Below are 23,241 nucleotides of genomic sequence, written 5' to 3' on the forward strand. Positions count from 1 at the left end.
TTCCCCCAATATTTTCAATCACAGGTTGGTTGAATCCATGGCCACTAAACCCTTGGACATGGGGAGGACTGGCTGTGGTCACTTTAACAAGTGCATACAATAATCAGGGTGAACACAGACCCAGTGCCAGGGTCTGTTGCAAACCTGAATGGCAAGCCAACCCTTTCAGGAAAATAGGAATGATCATCCCACCCCAAAAGAAGGAACTGAGACAAAGTGGCAGAAAAGGGATTTTTTCAAAGAGATTACACAGCTTGCTTTTTTTTTTTTTTTTTTTTTTTTGGTTGTTTTAGTTTGGTTTGGGGATTTTCTTTTTCTTTTCTTTCTTTCTTTCTTTTTTTTTTTCTTTTTAGTACTAGGGATTGAACCTAAGGGCACTGAACCATTGAGTCATATCCCCAATCCTTTTTATATTTTATTTAGAGACAGGGTCTCACTGAGTTGCTTAGGGTCTTGCTAAGTTGCTAAGGCTGGCTTTGAACTCGCCATCCTCCTGCCTCCGCCTCCGGAGCTGCTGGGATTACAGGTGTGAGCCACTGAGCCCAGCCAGCTTGTGTTTTAAAGTCAGACCTCCTCGTTCTCAAAACTTGCAGTACCTTTGTTTCCCTTTTCAACCAATGAAAATAATACAAGTGCCAGCCTTATAGGGTCTGGGCAGGTTATAGCTGAAATAATGAAACATAAAGGTTTAGGATACAGATACGTGGGAAATGCCTAGCAGGTGGTAGTGATTCACAGCCAAAAATAGTGCCTCAGAGTAACCCCTTCCCCACCTGCGCCCAACATACAACCATCGTGAGCTCTCCTCACGTATGTGCATGCATCCTTAGATGCTCACAGCACAGAGAACCATAAATACCCAATAGCAGACACAGGCTAGGCTTCCTCGCCCTCAGAACATTTTAGGTCAGTGGCCCTGGCGAGTACATAGGGGTATCCACAGCAAACAGTCTCAGCCAGGCAGCAGTAACGTGAGCTGAGCGCCATTTTCACAGAGGACTGTATAAATAGCCTTCCTATTATAGAAGAGCCTCAGCATCCAGCACCCTGGGTGGAGGCCCTCCCTGGTGGGCCCTCGGGGCTGTGGGCAGTGCAGACCGTGTGGCTTGGAAGCAGCTGTCTAAGTGCCCCCATGTCCTCCAAGAGCCTCCAAATGGCTGGCTTTCTCCCTCTAACCAGCCCACAGTGTTATGTGGTTCGAGGGCCTCCAAAATTAAACCGCTGCTAAGCCACCCCCGGCTCCTTTGCCAGCCCTGGCTCTGACACTCCGCAGGGTTTGGGAGAACTGGCTGCCCCTTGGGAAACACTCAGGCCCAGCTAATTCTGATGCAATGGGGTATCAACTGTGATTCTTGAGGGTTTTTTGGTTTGTTTTGTCTTTTCCTCCACATCCTTTCCCATCTCCCTACCACTCACCCCTGACACCTCCTTCAATCTCCAGGAGTATCAGAATTCCCACAGGAAAGCCCCACAGGCTTTCAGTGAGGAGTTCTGCTGCTCCGGGCACCATCTCCCGAGAGTCCAGGGAGTGGCACCAGGGAGAGAAGGCAGTCACGGTAGGTAAAAGGTTCAACCTGTCAGTCTCCAAAAATGTGTTTCTAAACGAGCACTCAGCCAGGGCTGCCCAGTTCCAAAAGTAGCCGAAGAGAAATGACACTCAGTGAGCCTTTGCCATAGCCAGGGCCACGAATCATCTTCAGTTAATGACTACAATGGTACTGATCGCTGTCACTGTGTCGATGGCACAGAGGAGGCAAAGGGAACACCCAGGAGCTGTCACTTGTCCAGGGACGCAGACTCAAAACGAGAACCCCAAGGGGCAGAACCAGAACTCAAATGTCAAAATCTAGTTCTGCTTGCCACTAAAACGAGGGTTCCCCCCCACACACATCGCCCCTACTGTGTCTGTAATAGATGACCTCGGCTTTACAAGGCCCACTCAGGGAGGCAGTGCTGGGGGTGGGGGGATTCCACTCTTCAATTCTTGAAGCAAGGAAACTAGAGGCTGGTGGTCAAGAGAGCAAAACCCAATGGAAGGAAGTCAAAGCCTGTGTGAGCAACGAACAAGAACGAGGGAGCTAGCAAGACCGAAGCTGAGAGCACCCTCTGAAGCATCCACAAAGAATGTGTTAAAATAATGTTTCTTTTTCTTAAATGTCAAAATGGTGGTGGGTTGGGAGGCTGAGGCAGGAGGATCATGAGTTTAAAGCCAGCCTCAACAACTTAACAGAGGCCCTAAGCAACTCAGTGAGACCCTGTCTCTAAATAAAATATAAAAGAGGGCTGGGGATATGGCTCAGGGGTTAAGCGCCCCAGGGTTCATTCCTAGTAAGGCGCGGGGCGGGGGGCGGGGAATGCAAAGCAAAATCCATGATAAACAAAATATCAAAAAAGTTTAAATCCAGACAGGGTCAGCAACGGTGCTATGTCAAGCCATGCTGGAGTTTGGGGCAACAGGAAAATAATCAGTAGTACTGATTCTGCCTCAGTTCAAAGTTTTTATATTTTGCTCCTCGTAGATATTTGAGGCAGGGGGATTAATTTTGATTTTTTTAAAAGCATTGCATCTAAATAGCCATTACCTTGATTGCTGAGTTTGGGGTGCCCTCAAAATTTCTATATGGGAGTCAAGTGCCCCACCTTCCTCTCCTGAGCCCCTTCCCCATTTGCATGTCTTATTCAATCCTGTACTTCCAGCACCCAGGACAGTGGCTGGCACAGAAAAGGCACTCAAAGAAGTGTTATGTGGAAGCCCGGATGATGTCAGAGGAAATGCCCCAATTTTAATTTTTGTTCAACTCTAAAAAGAAACCACAGCCAGGTTTGGGGGCCATTATTAGGTATATAAGAGTTACTTGAACTCAAGCACTTGCAGTACCATGACAGTTAACCTGAAAAGTGAGATGACTACTGAGTGACAAACAGGAAGGTAGGATATACAGCATGGATACAATGGCAAAAGGGGCAAATCATGAACCATGCAGAGGAGCACAGGATTTCATCACACTATTCATAATAATTCATGTCAATTTAGAACTTATGTTTTTTGTTTATTTCTGAAATTTTCCATTTGATATTTTCAGACTGTGGTGGACCACAGACAACTGTACTGTCATTTGTCAGTAAAGTCAAAATGATGCAAATACCCCTTCGCACGGGCTTACACTGCCCATCTCGGAGAGTAAGGAATGCTGCAAAATGAAAGGATTTTCTCCAAGATCTCTCCACCCCTCTACCAACCAGACAGAGGTTTAGGGAAAGCACTCACACTTCCTGTAGATTTGGCAAGTCCTCAAAGCCAGCAGGGTCAATCTCAGAGAGTTTGTTGTAACTCAGGTTTCTGGTAAAGGAAAGGAAAAAAAAATAATCAATATTTGGCATTGTGCCCCAAATTGACAAATTTTATCCTTCCCCACTTAACCCCTCCCCCCAAAAATCCAAGCCCTCTCTCCCTCATAATTCCCATTGTCTCATGCATTATTTTAAGTAACATTATTACTACTGAAATTTACAAATATACCTTTCCTGCCCACTTGCATCCATAAACAAGGCACTGAAAGCCAGGAATGGACATGCCAACCACCTGAGGCAATGGATTCAAGCAATACCATTTTATCACCTAACAACCTGTAAAGAAATCCTAAAGTGAGCCAGACCCCTACCCACATTAAGGTGTCCTGGTCCAAATACTCTGCACCAAATACTTTGAAAAGTCCAGGGCTATTCTTTTATACATACATGGAGTCTAACTTCCCATTCTTTTTTTTTTTTATTGTTGGTTGTTCAAAACATTACATACTTCTTGACATATCATATTTCACACTTTGATTCAAGTGGGTTATGAACTCCCATTTTTACCCGTATACAGATTGCAGAATCACATCAGTTACACTTCCATTGATTTACATATTGCCATACTACTGTCTGTTGTATTCTGCTGCCTTTCCTATCCTCTACTATCCCCCCTCCCCTCCCCTCCCCTTTTCTCTCTCTATCCCCTCTACTGTAATTCATTTCTCCCCCTTGTATTATTTTTCCCATTCCCCTCACTTCCTCTTGTATGTAATTTTGTATAACCTTGAGGGTCTCCTTCCATTTCCATGCAATTTTCCTTCTCTCTCGCTTTTCCTCCCACCTCTCATCCCTGTTTAATGTTAATCTTCTTCTCATGCTCTTCATCCCTACTCTGTTCTTAGTTACTCTCCTTATATCAAAGGAGACATTTGGCATTTGTTTTTTAGGGATTGGCTGGCTTCACTTAGCATAATCTGCTCTAATGCCATCCATTTCCCTCCAAATTCTATGATTTTGTCATTTTTTAATGCAGAGTAATACTCCATTGTGTATAAATGCCACATTTTTTAATCCATTCATCTATTGAAGGGCATCTAGGTTGGTTCCACAGTCTTGCTATAGTGAATTGTGCTGCTATGAACATCGATGTAGCAGTCAGAGAAATGCAAATCAAAACCACCCTAAGATACTATCTCACTCCAGTAAGATTGGCAGCCATTAGGAAGTCAAACAACAACAAGTGCTGGCGAGGATGTGGGGAAAAGGGTACACTTGCTCATTGTTGGTGGGACTGCAAATTGGTGCAGCCAATTTGGAAAGCAGTATGGAGATTTCTTGGAAAGCTGGGAATGGAACCACCATTTGACCCAGCTATTCCCCTTCTCGGTCTATTCCCTAAAGACCTAAAAAGAGCATGCTACAGGGACACTGCTACATTGATGTTCATAACTTCCCATTCTTGTGGTTGGACACGATGTGGGGTTTCCCTGGTCGTGTGTTCATATATGAACATGGAAAGTTCTGTCCCATTCACTTCACTGTCTTTCCTATTCCCATCCCCCTCCCTTCCCTTCATTCCCCTTTGTCTCATCCAATGAACTTCTATTCTCCCCCCACCCCTTATTTTGAGTCAGCATCTACATATCAGAGAGAACATTTGGCCTTTGGATTTTGGGGATTTGCTTATTTCACTTAGCATGGTAGTCTCCAGCTCCAACCATTTACCGGCATATCAAGGCTATTCTTTTTTTTTTTTTTTTTAAAGAGAGTGAGAGAGAGGGGGGAGAGAGAGAGAGAGAGAGAGAGAGAGAGAGAGAGAGAGAGAGAGAGAATTTTTAATATTTATTTTTTAGTTCTCGGTGGACACAACATCTTTGTTGGTATGTGGTGCTGAGGATCGAACCCGGGCCGCACGCATGCCAGGCGAGCGCGCTACCACTTGAGCCACATCCCCAGCCCTCAAGGCTATTCTTAATGACATTTTTTTATTAATGTTTGACTAATACATTAACATCAAACAGCAGTGAAGAAATGAAGAAAAGGTGGTTCAAGCCCTTTATTGTCTAAGCCAGTGGTTCTCAATCAGGGATGATTTTTACCCCCATCCCCACCACGTGCCCCGCCCCCCTCCTCCCACCATGGGGAGACAACTGGCAATGTCTATAGACATTTTTGGCATAAAGACAGAGGCGAGGGCTGGGGATGTGGCTCAAGCAGTAGCACGCTCGCCTGGCACGTGTGCGGCCCGGGTTCGATCCTCAGCACCACATACCAACAAAGATGTTATGTCTGCCGAAAACTAAAAAAATAAATATTAAAAATTCTCTCTCTCTCTCTCTCTAAAAAAAAAAAAAAAAAGACAGAGGCGAAGGGTGGTTCTGGGGTCTGGTGGGTAAAGGGCCAAGGCTGCTATTCAATATCCTACTGTGCGCAGGGGCTGGAAATATCCAGTCCTAGTGTCAATAGTATCTCCTGAGACTGAGGAACCCTGGTCTAAACAAGAATTCAGGACTTAAAATTGCTCAAACGCAAAGCTGAAGTTGGAAAGGTTGTTTACTAAAAGAACACTACAAGATTCGGAATTATAAGGCTCTTTTTTTTTTTTTTTTTTTTTTGAGAGAGGAGAGAGGAGAGAGAGAGAGAGAATTTTTAATATTTATTTATTTTTTTTCTTAGTTCTCGGCGGACACAACATCTTTGTTGGTAAGTGGTGCTGAGGATCAAACCCGGGCCGCACGCATGCCAGGCGAGCGCGCTACCGCTTGAGCCACATCCCCAGCCCCAATTATAAGGCTCTTTATGAGCCCAGTTATCCCCATGTGCGATCGTCACACAGGAGAAGGGAACCAGGTGTTAAGATATTCACACTGATGTGAACCCTAGGCAGGGAAAGCCCGCAGAGCAGCCCTCTCGGGTGATATCACCTGTCTCACTAGCTCAGAATCACACCGTTCTTCCCATTCATCCCCAGCTGTACCCTCTAAGACCAAGAAGGGGTTTGGGCAATGCTCAGCTGAGCTTCTCTGATCACAGCCTCGACCCAGACCCCAGACCAGCTTCACCTTTTGGGGACAGAAACCTTGAGATGTGATCTCTAAATCAGCCTCAGCTTCTCACTCCATACTCCTGCTGCCAAAGTTAAGTCCACCCAGCCCGAGCACGCCAAAAGAGGTTAACATTTCTCATCTCAGCTATTCATTCCCCTGACATTCCTGCCAATGAGCAGCCCCAGTAATCAGGAGTTTAAAGTCTGCCTCTGAACAACGTCACCGAAGTGGCAGCTATCTTTTAAGGTTACTCCAGAGACATTTCAATCAATACTAACCTAGAACTGAGAGCCATTTCCCTGTGACATGGAAGACATTCATCTAAATAAAAGTCAAGCTGCGCTGGAAACTAATGGTACCTCTGTGTTTGTAGCACAGCCTGAATTAAAGGCCATTTGTCCAGAAATTAAGAGGCCGTAAAGACTGAAGGTGGTAAGTTTTAAAAAATATCTTTAGTTGTAGGTGGACATAAAAATAAATAAATAGATAAACACGTTATGTGGTGCTGAGGACTGAACGCTGAGCCTCACACTTGTTAGGCAAGCACTCTGCTGCTGCGCTACAGCCCCAGCCCAGGTGATAACTCTTAAAGCCAGATACTGAAGTCAAGTTCGAGCTTGCTGGTACTCGGGGGTATTTATCAATGGGTACATAGAAACCAACAGGCTAGACCTGAGAAAGAAAACCCACAAAGGGAGAATTCCTCACGTCAGAAAAAGGACTGAGATTTTCTTCTACTCTGAGCGGATTATCATGGCGGGTCCAGGGGGATGGTGGCTACCATTTCCACAGGTAAAGACACTGCAAGCCTCAGGCTATAATTCATGTCATCACAGGTAATGTGAGAGATGTCCTGGAGGAGACATGAGAGAAGAGCTCTCAGAAACCATGGAAGCAAGAGATGCAAAGAGTGGGTGCTTCGTGCAGCTGGCAGAATGACCAGGACACCAGCACACCTAACGGGACATTTGCTCTCAGTTTCAGAAATAAGAACAAGAATAGGTGAATCTTCTTCATTTTCCAGAAAGGCTCAAAATATGAATTCTTATGGGAAATCCTTTTATATTTTATTTAGAGACAGGGTCTTGCTGAGTTGCTTAGAGCCTCACTAAGTTGCTGAGGCTGGTTTGAACTCGTGATCCTCCTGCCTCAGCCTCCTGAGTGCTGGGATTATAGCCAAGTGCCACCATGCCCAGTAGAATCTTTTAAATGCTTGGGGGAGGGGGGACACAAAAAGTAACCCAGGATAGGTCAAGCGAAACCTGTCTGCCAGCCACATCTGGCCAGAGGACTGCCAGTTTTTGGCCTGATCTGGGCCACTGGCTCTGGAGGCTGTTAGTTCTGAGGGAGAGGCTTGTTTCCAGCTCCCTATGTGGCCAGGAGTAGAGCTGGGACTCACGGGGTCTTACACCATCCCCTGAGGGTTCTGCTTTGAAGTCACTTCCCTCTTTCCTCTCTAGCAAGTGTCTACCTAAATCCTTCAGCTACTTAGAATAAAACCCTCCACAGCCCCAACACCCTCTCTGATTTCCCTTAAAGAGCCGACATCATCTCCCGAAAGTCCAGAAGTGCTGTCAACATTCTGTTTTCTGGACCAGGCTACCTGAGAAGAGAGTCCTCCCTAAACATGATTATCCAGAGGCCAAGCAGCATCAGGATTGATAGTGAGATTCCAGGACAGAGCCCCGGAGAGGAAGACTGTGTACATGGAAACGTGAGCTCCCGCTGGGTCAGCCCGGAAGCAGGGACTTTTTTGAGTTTCAATGAACTGGAAAAGGCACGTATGAACAAGTGTCAGGGCTGCCTGGAGAGTCTCCTGTCGGATGCTCGTGGGCAACGCAGAGAAAACCCAGTGCAGAAGCTCTTGTCTCCTGAACAGCCACTGCCTCAGGATGGAGCTGCCCTAGCATTCAAGTTTGAGAAGTAAGAGGTCCCTAAACCCAGAACAAGCTGCTGAGCCTCAAATGCTCCATCAGACAACAAGGAAAATATCTGACTGTGTTCTCCCTTCTACAGTCAAACATAGAATCCTCAGGCACTGTTTCGTTGGCCCATTTCAGGGAGAAAAACTCCCCATGTGATTTTTTCATTTTTAATTGTGGGAAGATGTGTACAACATCAAGTTCACTTCCTATTTTAACCATTTCTCAGTGGGCTGTGTGCATGCCTCCGTTCACATGTCAGGCAACCATCACCACCACCCAGTTCAAGGACCTTCTCAACATCCCCAGCCGAAATCCCGCACCATTAAACAGGGACTCTGCCCCATGTGTCCACCACCCTTGGAAGCCGGCCACTCTAGGTTCCTTGTGGAATTGCAACCACATAGTACCTTTCCTCCTGGGCCTGGCTGATTTTGCTGAAATCGGTGCCTTCAAGGTCTAGCCATGCCCGGATCGTGGCACACACCTGTCATCCCAGCAGCTCCAGAGGCTGAGGCAGGAGAATCATGAGTTCAAAGCCAGCCTCAGCAAGGCCCTAAGAACTTAGCTCGACCCTGTCCCAAAACAAAATCTAAATAGGGCTGGGGATGTGGCTCAGTGGTTAAGTGCCCCTGGGTTCAATCCCCAGTACCAAAAAAAAAAAGTCCACCCACGCTGTCACACGAGTTTCTTTTTAAAGCTCAATAGTCTTCCTTTGTATGGATGTCCCACATGTTGCGTATCTAGTCATCCACACATTTAGGTTGCTACTGTGAATAACACTGTTATGAACACTGATGTGTTTTCTTCCCAAAAAAAAAAAAAAAAAAAAAGTTAAAGAGGTTTTTAAATGTTTGGTTTTTTGTTTTTTAACTCTTTGATCAATATGCTTACTGTCAACTCATTTCTCATCAATTAAGGAAAGACGCTCTGCACAAAGGGGTGTGAGTTCTCATCTCAGGCCCCGGGAACAATCAGTGGTCTCACCAGCGGAAACCTCGGCCAGGGCTCTGTTTCCAGGTGGCAGCTGACATGACACACATCTAAAGCATCTCACTTATTTCTAGGAACATGGTCGCCCCTTCCCAGGCCCGACATCTAAATGGGTCTTCAGTTGAAGGTTTCAGATTATCCTGTCAAAACAATTCATCTGTCAGCAGGACAGATGCCGTCCGAGGCATGCCTGCACCTTTCAGTAAGGAGCCCGGAGCTGGAGGGGAAAGGAACCTCGGGGGGGGGGGGGGGGGGGGGGATTTAGTTCCTGCCAATTGCAGCTTTCGTTAAACATCTTGTCAGCCATTGTCATAACACAAATTTCCCCTGTTCTTTGCACAAAGGGCGCAGAGATCTTGGAACAATGGAGCCCAAGCCCAGCCACAGATATTCTTTCAGCTAATCTGCTGAAAGAGGACTGTGCGGCCCACCGTTTGCAGAACACACAAGAGGCACCTCGGCAGAGAACAGCTCAGGTTTTACCCAGGCATGGCAGCAAAGGCAAACTGTGTAACAGGGTAGGACAAGAGGGTGCTCACAAAGCAGGCTTCCTGGCAAGACCCCGCCGAGCCACAGAATGTCAAGAGCTAAAAGTCTTTCTATAGCTGAGAAATCCCATCGCTCTCTAAACCTAGCCAACTAGCCACGTGGCCATGTATAGTTAAACTACCTAACAGTACACAAAATTATGAATTCAGAGCTGGGCGCGGTGGCACATGCCTGTAATCACAGCAACTCGGGAGGCTGAAGCCGGAGGATGGTGAGTTCAAAGCCAGCCTCAGCAACTTAGTGAGGCCCTAAGCCACTCAGTGAGACCCTGTCTCTAAATAAAATACAAAATAGGGCTGGGGATGTGGCTCCATGGTTAAGCACCCTGGATTCAATCCCTGGTACCAAATACATATGTATGAATTCCTTTTTTTTTTTAGTTGCCAATGGACCTTTTATTTAATTTACTTATTTATATATAGCACTGAGGATTGAATTCAGGGCCTCACACATGCCAGGCAAGTGCTCTGCCACTGAGCTATAATTCCAGTCCTCACTAGCCATATGTCAAGGGTTCAGGAGCTGTGTGTGACCTCATGCCATGATGCAGACGGGGCTTTCCATCATCATCATCCGTCCAACTGTGCTGGATCTAAATCATAATCAACCAGTATTTCTAAACCCGGGGATAACCAATAAATGTTTCGAGTAAAACAGCACCTACAGGAGAAACTTGAACTCTAACTTGAAGTCCTGGGTTCCACTCCCCAGCAGCACAGAGAAAGATGGGGGGAGGGGGGTTAGAGGAAGAGGAGGAGGGAGGAGGAGGAGGAGGAGGAGGAGAAAGGAGGGGGCTGGGGTGCAGCTGAGTAGGAGAGCACTTGCCCGGCATGCAGAAGGCCCTAGGTTCAATCTGCATCGCTGCTGAAAATAATAATTATAATGATAAATACGCATTTCCTCATAATTCAAGAGATTTGTTGAAAAGGGTGATGAAATATGGTGGGGGTGGGGTGTATACTGACGCAAGCCCTTTAAAGCACACAAAAGACCATCCCAACAGGGGAAAGGGCCTGGGGAAGGCTTAAGTCGCTCGCGAGAGGCTCCCACTCGGAACTGCCCTGAGCGTAATCCTATAGGCTTAATAGGTATTTACCTAATCTGACCAGCACCTTCCTGGATTACGGCCTGAACCACATATTATAAACTTGGCAACACTCCTCGGAGCTGGCGAACAATAATTCATTGACTTCTTGGAAGTGGAGGGACGGGGAGTTCCGTTGACCTTTGAGTAAGCGGTGGCAGGGAAAACAAGCCCACTTGGTCCCCACAAACCCGTGCTGCCCATGGACTACTGCCTCTGTGGCTAAACGCTTGGTCCCATCTCGGACAAGAACGGGATGCTAGCTCCCGGCGGAAGGACTGGTTTCCAGTCTAGAACGAGGTCTTCCCCTTCAGCCTCGTTTCCAGGCTCGCCTAGGCCCATTTCTCAGTCCTGGCTGCACTCCTGAACGTCACCGTCCTTTGCATAACACCACAGCTGGAAAACAGGGACTGGACGACCCAGCAACCCGACTCCTGAGCACCAGTGGGCACCCAAGGATGGCCTGGGAAATGTGTTTTCTGGGGCATCACAGGCTCCGGTCGGCCATCTCTTCCTCCACCTCAGAACCTGCCCCGTCCACCGCAGGAGGCACCTGCTTTGAAAGAACTGGGGAAGAGCGACTGGCCCTTTCAAGATTTTAAGGGGTGCAAGTGAGGAAGACCACATGACCTGTTAGTTGTTCAATCCCTTAAACTTGTAAGGCTGTTTCTGCTGTTTTTACCTTCTGAGGAATTACACGCAGTACACACCAAGTTCCAGTGAAATTACCAACACGACCTTCTCTAGACCCTGCCGTAAGGTTTTATGAGAATGGGAGATTAAAACAAAAAATTCTAGACTAAACTGGGCACCGTGGCACACACCTGTCATCTCAGCAGCTCAGGCAGGAGGATGGTAAATTCAAAGCCAGCCTCAACAACTTAGTGAGACCTAAGCAACTCAGGGAGACCCTGTCTCTAAATAAAATATAAAAAGGGAGGGGGATGTGGCTCAGTGGTTAATCACTCCTGGGTTCAATCCCTGGGGTCCAAAATATAACAATAATAATGAAACAAAAAATCCTAGATTATCAGATGTTCTCTTTTTTCTATTGTGATGCTTTCCTGTCTTTAATGAAAACCCACAACTGAACAGCCTGAGAATATACATTAAAGGATTATAGTAGAAGGATAAAACTGCGACTTAAACTAGATCTTCTCCTGGCATCCCCACCCCAGGATTCCTGCTCAGGAGAAGATTCTGTATTTGCTGCCACTCTCTTAAGTAAGCCAAGCAGCGTATATTCCCTGCCCTGGGGCATGGAGACAGATGGCATCCCGTATAATATCAAGCAAAAGAATGAGTTCAGCCAGGTGGGGTGGTGCATGCCTATCATTCCAGCAGCTCAGGAGGCTGAGGCAGGAGGATCCCAAGTTCAAGCCAGTCTCAGCTACTTAGCAAGGCCTTAAGTAACTTAGTGAGACCCTGTCTCTAAATAAAAAACAAAAAAGGGAGGCTGGGGACTGGGGATGTGGCTCAGTGGTTAAGCATCCCTGGGTTCAATCCCTGGTACCAAAAAAGAAAAGTGATTTGAATCTCAACACCATTCATACAGCTCATTTTATGAGCTTTGGGTCAATTACATTTCTGAGAGTTCAGTAGAGGGTCATGATTATTTCAATTTGTGAAAATATGACACAGACCATTCTCTGTGGGAATGAGGGAGGTGACTCGGGAGGAGATAACACCTGTCAGCCGTATAAGGATTCAAAGCCACTGCCTATTTTCACTCCTTAAAATCTCCTAAGCAAATCAGTGTGGGCCTCTGAAGTGTAATGCCTTAGACGTTAACTGCCTCTGTAACTCTGTGAGGTTCGAGGCTTCCGCACCCTGAGTCCACCTCTCTCGCCCTGTCCTGTACGACGCAGATACATATCTTCTTCCTCTGGTACCCAATAAAAGCCAGACTGGTCAGATATTTGAGCATGCACTTACCATGTATACTTACACAGTCAAAAATTCTGATATAAATTAAGGTAAGATCAAGTCCCTGACCTGAAGGACCTCACAACCTATGGGTCAGGAAAAGACTGCTAACCAAGTAACCATAGCCAAAGGCCCTCCTGTGGCAAGCATCGGGTAAGCTGAAAACAGGTAGCTCTTAGGCCAAAATCAGGATGCAGGGAAATTGGTTTCTGATTGAACACGAGTTGGAAATACCTGAAGTTTTCCCAAATAAATCAATAAATATTTCAGCTTCTTTTGAAAACCACTGCTAGGACAGCATTGCTGATACCAACAATGGGCTCCGTATGCTTGGCAAGCAGCCCATGTGCCACAGACCGCACCACTCCTTACTGCCTCTCAGCCAGGCCCTCTGGGATCACTGGCTGTTAGTTATCCAAGTGGCTATTTGAATTTGTCATCCCTGGTGTGGATAACATCGAGTCCAGGTGGTGGCATCCAAAGCAGGGAAGATCAGTTGTGATGAGAAAGGCATATCAGAAAAAAAAAAAATGCAAGCCCTCACTGGCTGTCCCTGGAAGGAAGGAAAAACAGCATATTCTCTCCAGAAGAGAGCTGGGAAAGGGGGCCAGAAAAGTAAACCAAGGCATGGAGCCTAGGAAGTAAATCTAACAAATAAAATGGCCAAGAAACCAGGACCTCCTAGAGAGGGAAGAGCAAGACCCACCCCCAGTGTCAGAGCCAAGTGAGAAGAAGAGCTCATGCCCCCAGACCCACAGCCCAAGCGGCAGGTGATCCAAGGGCAATATGAACCCCCACCGATCCCAGAGCCAGGTCCCTCGTGAGCGTCCATCTACAGGGCCATTAAAGTTGACTTCCATAGCAACAGAGTACCTCCTTGTTCATCTACCTAAAACCTCCGACCTAAATAATCAAGAGGCCCAGACCGTTTTTCTCCCCATCACCAAAGGCAGCAAGCCTCTCCTTCCTGGATCGTACCTTAAAACAGGAGCGTCTAGGATCTGGTTTTCCTACCAAAATCATAGTCTGGTCCGTGAAGCCATTAAGTGATTGTGGATTCTGTTATTTAGGTGTGCTTGGTGGAGGCTGGTCTTGGGGGCTCGCGGGGAAGCCTACAAATCTCCCTAACAGTCACTCATTCACATGGTCCGGGCATCATCGGCCCCTAAAGATTAATTAATTTAATTAAGAAGAGGCACCCTGGCACACTGGCCCTGCAGCTGGTGAATACTAAACAAGCAAACGGCCCCTGGGCAGGGAAGAGCTAGCTACCTGCCACGGCCTGACCCTCCCAGGGCCTGACCCACCCAGGGAACACCCCTGGGATCATGGGCAGGGAAGAAGCACATAAAGCTGCCATTTGGGTTTGGCATTAGAGGGAGGCTCGGTAGAGACAGCAAAGGGGGGCAGAGGGCCAGAAGTGAGTCCTGCTGCTCAGGACTGCCGCCCTGTTCTACGGCTCCATAAAGGAATCCCAAAGCCACCCTTTCAGAGTCTTTAAGCTCTACAGGACTTTGCAGATCTGCCCCTCACACCACAGTTTCCTCATCCTGGACCTCGTCCTGCAGAACTGAGGATGGCCGTGCCTCCCTGCCCTCAAGGTGGCCATGCAGGCCCCAGGAGGCGGCACCCACGGCACCAGAGGGGAGCCTTCCTGATCCGGGAGCAGAAGGCGCTCAGCTCTGGCTCAGAGGCTAGAGGAGTCTCCTAAATGAAAACCAGGCTCAGGAGGCAGGAAGTGGAGACTTTTGCCTCTGAAGTAGTGAAAACAGGTCAAAGGGGACAGGAAGCGAGAGATGGATTAGGCTGAGAAAAAAGATGCGTCACTCCAGTAGATAAATTTGGAATCTGAGCTTCTCTAAGTGCTTCTGCTCACAGATTACGGTTCTCCTTTCTTAACACCTCCACCTGTGCCCTCTGCCCCTATAAATGTGCACTTTCAGGAGTCCACCTACCTTCACAACCACCAGAGTCAGATCTGGTCTATCTGTTAAAGACACGTTGCAGCTTTAAAATTCATGCACTTGGGGTGCATCCAGAAAGGATGCAGACCAATTATCCAGAATACAAGCAACAATAAATGTTGGCGAGGATGTGGGAGAAAAGGTACACTGCTGGTGAGACTGCAAACTGGTGCAAGCATTATGGAAAGCAGTATGGAGATTCCTCAGAAAACTTGGAATAAAACCACCTTTTGACCCAGCTATCCCACTCCTTGGTTTACACCCAAAGGACTTAATATCAGCACACTACAGTGACACGGCCACATCAATGCTTAGAGCAGCTCAATTTACAACAGCTGAGCTATGGAATCAACCTAGGTGCCCTTCAAAAGATGAATGGATAAAGAAAATGTGGTACATATACACAATGGGATATTACTCAGCCTTAAAGAAGAATGAGATTATGGCATTTGCAGGTAAATGGATGGAACTGGAGACTCTCATGGTAAGTAAAATAAGCCAATCCCTCCCCCTCCCAAAAAGGGTCAAATGTGTTCTCTGGTATGTGGATGCTAATTCACAATAAGGGGATGAGGGCTAGGGAAGAACAGAGGTACTCTGGACCAGGCAGAGGGGAGTGAAGGGAAGGGAGAGGGTAAGGGGGTGAGAAGGGCAGTGGAATGCATGAGACCTTATTACTCTATGTGCTTATATGATTAACAATCAGTGCGATTCTACATCATGTACAACCAGAAGAATGAGAAGTTATACTCCATTTATGTAGGATGTTTCAAAATGCATTCTACTGTTATGTATAGCTAATTAGGACCAAAAAAAAAAAATGCAAACCAGTAACCTTTGGGAAGACTTCCTGGTACCATGCATCAGAATTGCATAAATTCTGACACAATCAACCCTAGGAGATCCTGTGATTGAGTTCCTTCTCCAACCCTAGCACAAGTCTGTATGTAGCACTCAGGATTTCCCACAATCTGGGCCCACACCTGAGGCCCAGGGAGGAAAATAACTATTTTAACATAGCCTCATAAAGGACTCCTGGCCACAGGAACAGGCTGGCAAATGCCAAGACTGTCTTTCTGGCAGAAGGTATACCCCAGGATGTCCCTGGGATAAAAGGATAAGAAAATCCAATGCCACTAACTGGACTCTTCAGGAATTAAACCCCCAACCATGTATTACTCCTCCTCCGGGTGCCAAAGACGGAGATAAAAAGGTCCAAACAAATTAAAAAAAAAAAAACAAAACACTCTCTCCCTCTGAATCCTTACAAGCCACTGTCACCCAGGAGTTTCCAGGAATCAGGAAACAGTCAAGGCATTTTGTGCCTTTTTCACTTAACCTCGATCCAGACAAATTCACTAACATGATCCAATCAGAGGAAAATATCAGTTCAAAGACCTTCTTACAGAATTGTGTGCCAAAAGATTAAAAAAATAAAACTTGGTGGTGACTCGATTCTGGACACACCAGTTCTCAGAAGCTTTTGTTCGTGTTAGTAAAGTAAGTAGTTAGGTGGGGATTCCAGCCCGATCTATTTCTGGATTACCAAGGAACCAACATATCCTAAGCGGCCTGTCTCCCTCCCTCAAGGAGACAAAGAAGGTTTGTCTTAAGCAAATCCATTTGTACAAACAACAGCTTACCTTAATGTTATTGGACTCTCCTTCCTCGCCCACCTCCATACCAAATAAATTAAAAAAAAAAAAAAAAAAGGACAAAAGAGTGAAGCCATTCATAAGGAATCCCCTGGACAAGAAGCCCATAGGCCCACAGGTGGCCCCATCACTTCCATTACTTGCCCAGGTCCTTTACCTTTAAACGGAAATCACCCCCACAACATCTCCATGACCTCCCTTCATGCCTGTGTGAAGCCTGAGCGTCTAGAATCTATAAAGCAAATATAAAACCCACGCTGCCCTGCCCTGGATGAAGCGCGCGAGGTTCCTTCAAACATTTTCTAGGCTTAACCTGTCTCCCTTTTCTGAACTCTCCCACAACCTAAAAATCTAATCTCCGGATTTGAGTGACCTTCAGCAACTCAGGGAGACCCTGTCTCTAAATAAAATACAAAATAGGGCTGGGGATGGGGCTCAGGGGTTGAGTTCAATCCCTGGTACCTCCCCCCAAAAAAAGAGTGGATCTTAGCAGTAAATTCTACTTCCTAAACTGTACCTCAGCCAATAATTAATACTGCACCTACAATAATTAATACTGTAACAATAATTAATACTGAAAGCTCTCAACCAACCAAATGAGAAAACGGAATCTACCCACAACTTTTCAAGAGCCGTCCGAGTATCTCTGGCTAAGTATTTTAAAGAAGATGCAGAGCTCTGCCAGGTCAGCTGGCCGGCTGGACGGCAGTGAGTCACAGACTTTAGTGGCCGGGTTATCAACGGGGGATCTCATGCTGCCCATTTTTCCGTGGGGCTTTTTAAAGTTTATGCGTGCTTTGAAATGCTCAGCTGGAGCCAAAAGGCAAAAGTGTTTCTTTCTATAACACTATGACATCACCAAACACTCTCAACTTGAAAGACAATTTCCCCCACCTCGGTGGTGCAGCGGCAAGACCTCGGCTGCTGGGTGTTGAAATGCCGAGAAGATATGAAATTGGGTTTGACAACATGGCATTTCAGCAGGCACTATTTTACAGACTGGTTTCTGATTAAAATACGGACTTCAGCACACCTGTCATCCCAGCGGCTCGGGATGCTGAGGCAGGAGGATCGTGAGTTCAAAGCCAGCCTCAGCAACTCAGGGAGACCCTGTCTCTAAATAAAATACAAAAAAGGGCTGGGGATGGGGCTCAGTGGGTGAGTGCCCCTGAGTTCAATACCCGCCCCCCAAAAGGAACTTCACATGCCATGAAATGACAGGGACAAGCATCAGATGATCTGTGCGACCTCCATCCTTAAATACAGTAACGTTTTATGTCAAGTGGAAACCTGCCTGTGGTTTTCTTTGGGGTTCTGTTTGTTTTGACTCATTCATTCACCAAGGCCTCTAAAAAGAAGCCTCACCTCTCCATATGTGCCGTATCTACACTCAACAAGGTTCGTGTGCAGTTAGTTCCAGGTCATTTACTCCCAAGGCATTTGTCTTAAAAGTGGATCCTGTCAGGTGGGCACGGTGGTGCACACCTGTAATCCCAGTCACTCGGGAGGCTGAGGCAGGAGGATCACGAGTTCAAAGCCAGCCTCAGCAACTGTGAGGCCCTAAGCAACTCAGGGAGACCCTGTCTCTAAATAAAATATAAAATGGGGCTGGGAATGGGGCTCAGTAGTCAAGAGCCCCTGAGTTCAATCCTGGTACCAAAAAAAAAAAAAAAAAAAAAAAAAGTGGATCTTAGCAGTGAATTCTACTTCCTAAACTGTACCTCACCCAATAATCAATACTGTACCTACAGAATGTGAGTCCATTTTTTTAAAAAAAACAAACCACCTTACCAAAAGACAGTCCCACTCACAGGCAGAAACCTAAAAAAACACACCCCTACCCTGTGTATCTGTAGATACTCCATCCTCACTGTGCTGACTCAGTTCACGGGGCTTCTTCACGTCTGAGCAGGAAATCCAACCCCATGGTTCACACCGAGCCCAGACATCCATTGAGACAGCCGCCCTGCAAACACTGGGATGTCTCTGCCCACAGCTTTCTAACAAACACAGTCTCCAGTTCTAGCCATCACCTTTGCAAGAAGACAACATTAAGTCCGAGTCTGTCAAAACCCCTGCTCCTCTTGTCCTGTATCAAGGAACTCTTACACAACTTTGCTCCCCCAAGGACAGCAGCCTTGGGGTGAGTACCGGTTGCTGCTGCATACTTCACAGCAGCAAATCCAGCACCCTCTTCCGTTGTAGGCTGGTTCTGTTCCATGCTCCCAAAATACAGGGGATGAAAGCATAGTTCAGGGTGCAGGCTTAGTTGGCTCAGAAGGGCATCCGGATATCAGATTCAACCCTTATTTCCGCCAAGTCTCCAGGGCTGGCCTCCCACTCTGAAGTCCCCCTCCACACACACACTCAGAGGTCCCACCCCAGGTCGGTCTGTGTGGTCACACAAGCATGACTCGGCAAAACTGTGCTGGGAACTTTTACTTGCAACAAACAACTGGGATCAATAAGCCAAAGCAAGTTTAGATCTGGTTAGGCTAAAGCTTGCACAAGCCCAAGGTGAAAACCACCCACTCTCAAACCCCGAGTAGCAGCACAGAGTGCACCTGCACCAACTTGTCGGGGTGGTTTAGAAGGTCAGGAGCGCCTGAGAAAAGAGCTTTTCTTCCTAGGGGCAGGAGACAAATGGTAGGCCTGTCCCAACACTGCTGTCAATATTTATCGACAGCCTGGGTACTCACGGCCACATAAAACCAGGCACCCTTTTCAATCCACTCATTCACATCATTTGCCACTACAAAGCCCCAAAACAAAGATTCATTTACAGCTTGAGTTTCCTCTCTCCCCCCGCCATAGAGGCTGGCTGGCTGGCTGCAGGGCCCACGGTCTATGTCAGCTGGAATCCCGGCAGTTTGAGAATAATGCTCTCCAAGTATTTCAGAACGGCCAATATCAAATGGCACCGCACCTGAGCACCATCAAGAGGCGGGGAAAGGAGACGAGGCACCTGCTCTCTCCCTTCCCAGGGCAGGTATGGCTCCTGCGCTGGAAATGAGCAAGGCTTAGACCCCTGCAGGAAAGTAACTGAACCCAGACATTTCTGAGTGTGACTTCCTCACCCAGCAGGCAACTCCAGCCAGCGTGGAAGAAGCTATAAAGAAGCCCTCTTTATGCTCAGCTCCAACCTTCCTCAACATCTTCCTCCTTCCCCCCTTCCCCTTTAGCCTCCCATGCTCTGCCCACCCCCACCCCCACCACCACCCCCACCACCACCACTCCCAGTAAAGGTGAGTCGCAATCCATCTTTCCAGGTAAACGTCAGATGAAATAATCAGCCCATTAATCTCAACTGTTAACTCAATTCACAATAGCTAAACTATAGAACTAACCTAGGTGCCCTTCAACAGATAAATGGATAAAGAAAATGTGGTACATATACACAGTGGAATATTACTCAACCATAAAGAAAAATGAAATTAGGGCATCTGCCGGTAAAGGATGGAACTAGAGACTAGGATGCTAAGTGAAATAAGCCAATACCCCCAAAACCAAAGGCCAAATGTCCTCTCTGATAGGTGGATGCTGACTCTCAATAAGGGGGGCAGGTAAAGAAGAATAGAAGTCCTTTGGATGAGACAAAGGGGAATGAAGGGAAGGGAGAGGGATGGGAATGGGAAAGACAGTGGAGTGAATGGGACAGAACTTTCCTGTGTTCATATATGAACACACAACCAGGGAAACTCCACATCATGTCCAACCACAAGAATGGGAAGCTAGACTCTATGTAGGTATAATGCCAAAATGCACTCTACTGTCATATATAACTAATAAGAACAAATTAAATATATATCAACTGTCAGAGGCCCTAAGGACTCTGGAAATAGCTGTGCATAGTGGAAACCAGGTTCACAGATGGATTTTTCTCCAAGTCTCTCCCCAGCACTCAAAGTCTTCATCGGGGTGCTAAGCTGGAGCTCCCTCCATGAGCCCTGCTGGCTCCCACCAAGGGGACACCCTGCTGTGTAAATCAAAGCCCTAGCGGATGGCTCTCTGTGCAGTGACAAATTAAAGAAGGACCTGCAAGCCCGGGGCAAGTGACAGGACAGATTTCTCAGGCTAGCTCTCACCGACTTGCTACACTACTCTTCTGATGACACAACCTTCCCCAGCAGACGGGCAGCCCTCCCAAGTCCCTGTCCAGGACTCCGGGCACTGGTAAGGGACTTATACCTTCACCCTTATACCTCCCAACAGGCTGCAAAACACTTCTGCTCCCTTCTAAGCAAAATGTGACTGCGGGTGATGAACCGACATGATGCCCGTGTGCCCGTGTGCCTCTGCTGAGAGCAGGCCCACAGCCGGAAAAGACAGCAGCCGAGGGTGTAGTCGGCTTTCATTTCTTTCCTTACATAAAAAATATACACAACATTTAAACGGCCAGTATTTCCTCGTGTACACTCCTGTTAATAATTCACAAACCCACTGACTTTCACCAAGGATCAGAAATTTTAAAGGTGGCTTGTGCAAACACTCCTGTTCTTGCTCTCACTGAACAACTGGTTCATTTAACCGATGGCCTCTGTGGCCATTAGGAGCAGGCAGCACTGCAAGCATGTGAAGCCAGGCACACCACAAGCCCAGTCGCTTGGCCTCCGGGTCGCACAGTCCAGGAAGGCAGCTTTGGCAAGGCAGAGACGCAGCACCAAGGGACCCCGCTCTGCTGATAAGCCATTACAGTGATCATGCTTTTCCCATTTCTCACTTGGCCCCTCCAAACATACCACCTCCAAAGATGCCAAGCCACAAGGCAGCCATGGGTACAGGGCAGCCTGTCTTATTCCATGAAGACACACCCCTGCATTCCCTCTCCCTACAGACCATCCATGCGTCACCTCTCTTCCTTGAGCCAGAGACAGAACCGTAAAATTCTGTCCAGGTGTACTGGGGACAAGGTAGGGGGAAAGGGGGACCCAATGCAGTCTTCTCCAGCCACTAGTCGAGTGCCTCCAACCTGCTGCTGGTAGGAGGATTACCCAAGAGTCGCTGGTTGTTGTTTTAACCAAAGGAAATTAAACCTCAGGGCCTGACTTAGCTGCAAAGCTGGGGACTTACTGTAAGCCACAGCACAACCCAGGTTGGGGAATCCGCAACAGCTACAAGGCCACATAGGTCCGTGTAAACCCCACTAAAGAAGTCACATATTAACCACCACACACCTCAAGGGACATTCTGTCACTTGCACCATCTCCACACCTTTTCCATCGTGCCTCTGAAAGGACTTTTCTGCAAGTTGTGACCATGGAGTTTGAAATGAATGGAAACGAGTGCAGGTTTGGGTTTTGGTTTTTGACTTTAACCAACTAACCAATCTCAATGTGTACAAGGGGTCCTGAAAAGGCAACCAGTTAGGGGCTGGGGATGTGGCTCAAGTGGTGGCGCGCTCGCCTGGCATGCGTGCGGCCTGGGTTCGATCCTCAGCACCACCTACCAACAAAGATGTTGTGTCCGCCGAGAACTAAAAAATAAATATTAAAAATTCTCTCTCTCTCCTCTCTCACTCTCTCTTAAAAAAAAAAAAAAAAAAAAAAGGCAACCAGTTAACCCCAGGGGCAAAAAAGTTAACAGCCAGCGGAGCACAGTGGCCCACGCCTGTCCTCCCAATGGCTCAGGAGGCTGAGGCAGGAGGATCGCAAGTTCAAAGCCAGCCTCAGCAACTTAGTAAGGCCCTAAGCAACTCAGTGAGACCCTGTCTCTAAAAAATACAAAAGAGAGCTGGAGATGGGGCTCAGAGATCAAGTGCCCCTGAGTTCAATCCTGGTGCACATCCCCCCCAAAATAACCAACCAAAAGGGCAGATGTGTAGGGCAGCCAACAGCAGGTCACCTTGACAGGTATGCAGAGGCAGGCGCTTCACGGACAGGAGAAAAGTGTCCAGCAGAAAAGCCAGGGGCTGTGCACGGTGGGTTTAGAGGTCATTGAACACAAGACTGTGTTTTAAGCACCTGATATGTGTGCCAGGAGTGGTGCTGGACTCCAGGGTCACTTGGGTCAACAATATAGGCTCAGCCCTCAAGGAATTTGCGATTAGAAGAAAACCAGGCCAAGCCAGGAAGCAGAGATGCGTTCCAGAGGACTTCCTGACGAAGACATTAGCCAATCTCACACCTAGGTGTTCTGGAATGGCCCTCCCTGAGAGGAGACTAATCTGCGACCTGAATGGGAATACAAGGCACACCGGAAAAACCCCTGCAGGGGAATCTACCCAGTCCTATTTGGACCAGAACTCAGAAAGTCACTGGTATCAAGAAACCACAGGAGAAGGCAGGGCTTAGGGGATACAAGGACCTGTAGCTGAACCCAGGAAGTCTAGGTGGGGGCTCTTGCACACAAGACTCCAAAGCAACGTTCCTAGTAGATTTTAAAATGCAGATTCCTGGGGCTGGAGTTGTGGCTCAGAGGTAGAGAGCTTGTCTAGCACGTGCAAAGCCCTGGGTTCAATCCTCAGCACCACATAAAAATAAAATAAAGGTAGGGTGTCCAATTACAACTAAAATATTTTTTAAATGCAGATTCCCAGTCTCTAAACATCATAAATTGTAACTCCAAGGTCTATTCAGGAGTTTTAAAATGCCTACTATTGGTGAAACCATTCTGGAAAGCAGTACGGAGAGTCCTCAGAAAACTTGGAATAAAACTACCATTGACCCAGTTATCTCACTCCTCAGCATATACCCAAAGGACTCAAAATCAGCCTACCACAGTGGCACAGCCACATCAATGTTGACAACAGCTCAATTCACGATAGCTGAGCTATGGAACCAACCTGGGTGCCCTTCAACAGGTGAATGG

The 23,241-nt window shown here is 47.2% G+C and overlaps 1 protein-coding gene across 2 annotated transcripts in view; it reads right to left on the minus strand.

The window, feature by feature from the left end:
• Positions 1–23,241, minus strand: part of LRIG1 (leucine rich repeats and immunoglobulin like domains 1) — a 130,198-nt gene that overhangs the window by 79,475 nt on the left and 27,482 nt on the right. For both annotated transcript variants that reach the window (XM_081286661.1, XM_081286660.1), the window contains exon 2: positions 3,269–3,340. In XM_081286661.1, the coding sequence (XP_081142787.1) occupies positions 3,269–3,340 (72 nt within the window). The remainder of the gene's footprint in view (positions 1–3,268; positions 3,341–23,241) is intronic.

This window comes from Spermophilus citellus (genome assembly GCF_964194105.1).
Source record: "Spermophilus citellus genome assembly, chromosome: 3".
Lineage (NCBI taxonomy): Eukaryota > Metazoa > Chordata > Mammalia > Rodentia > Sciuridae > Spermophilus > Spermophilus citellus.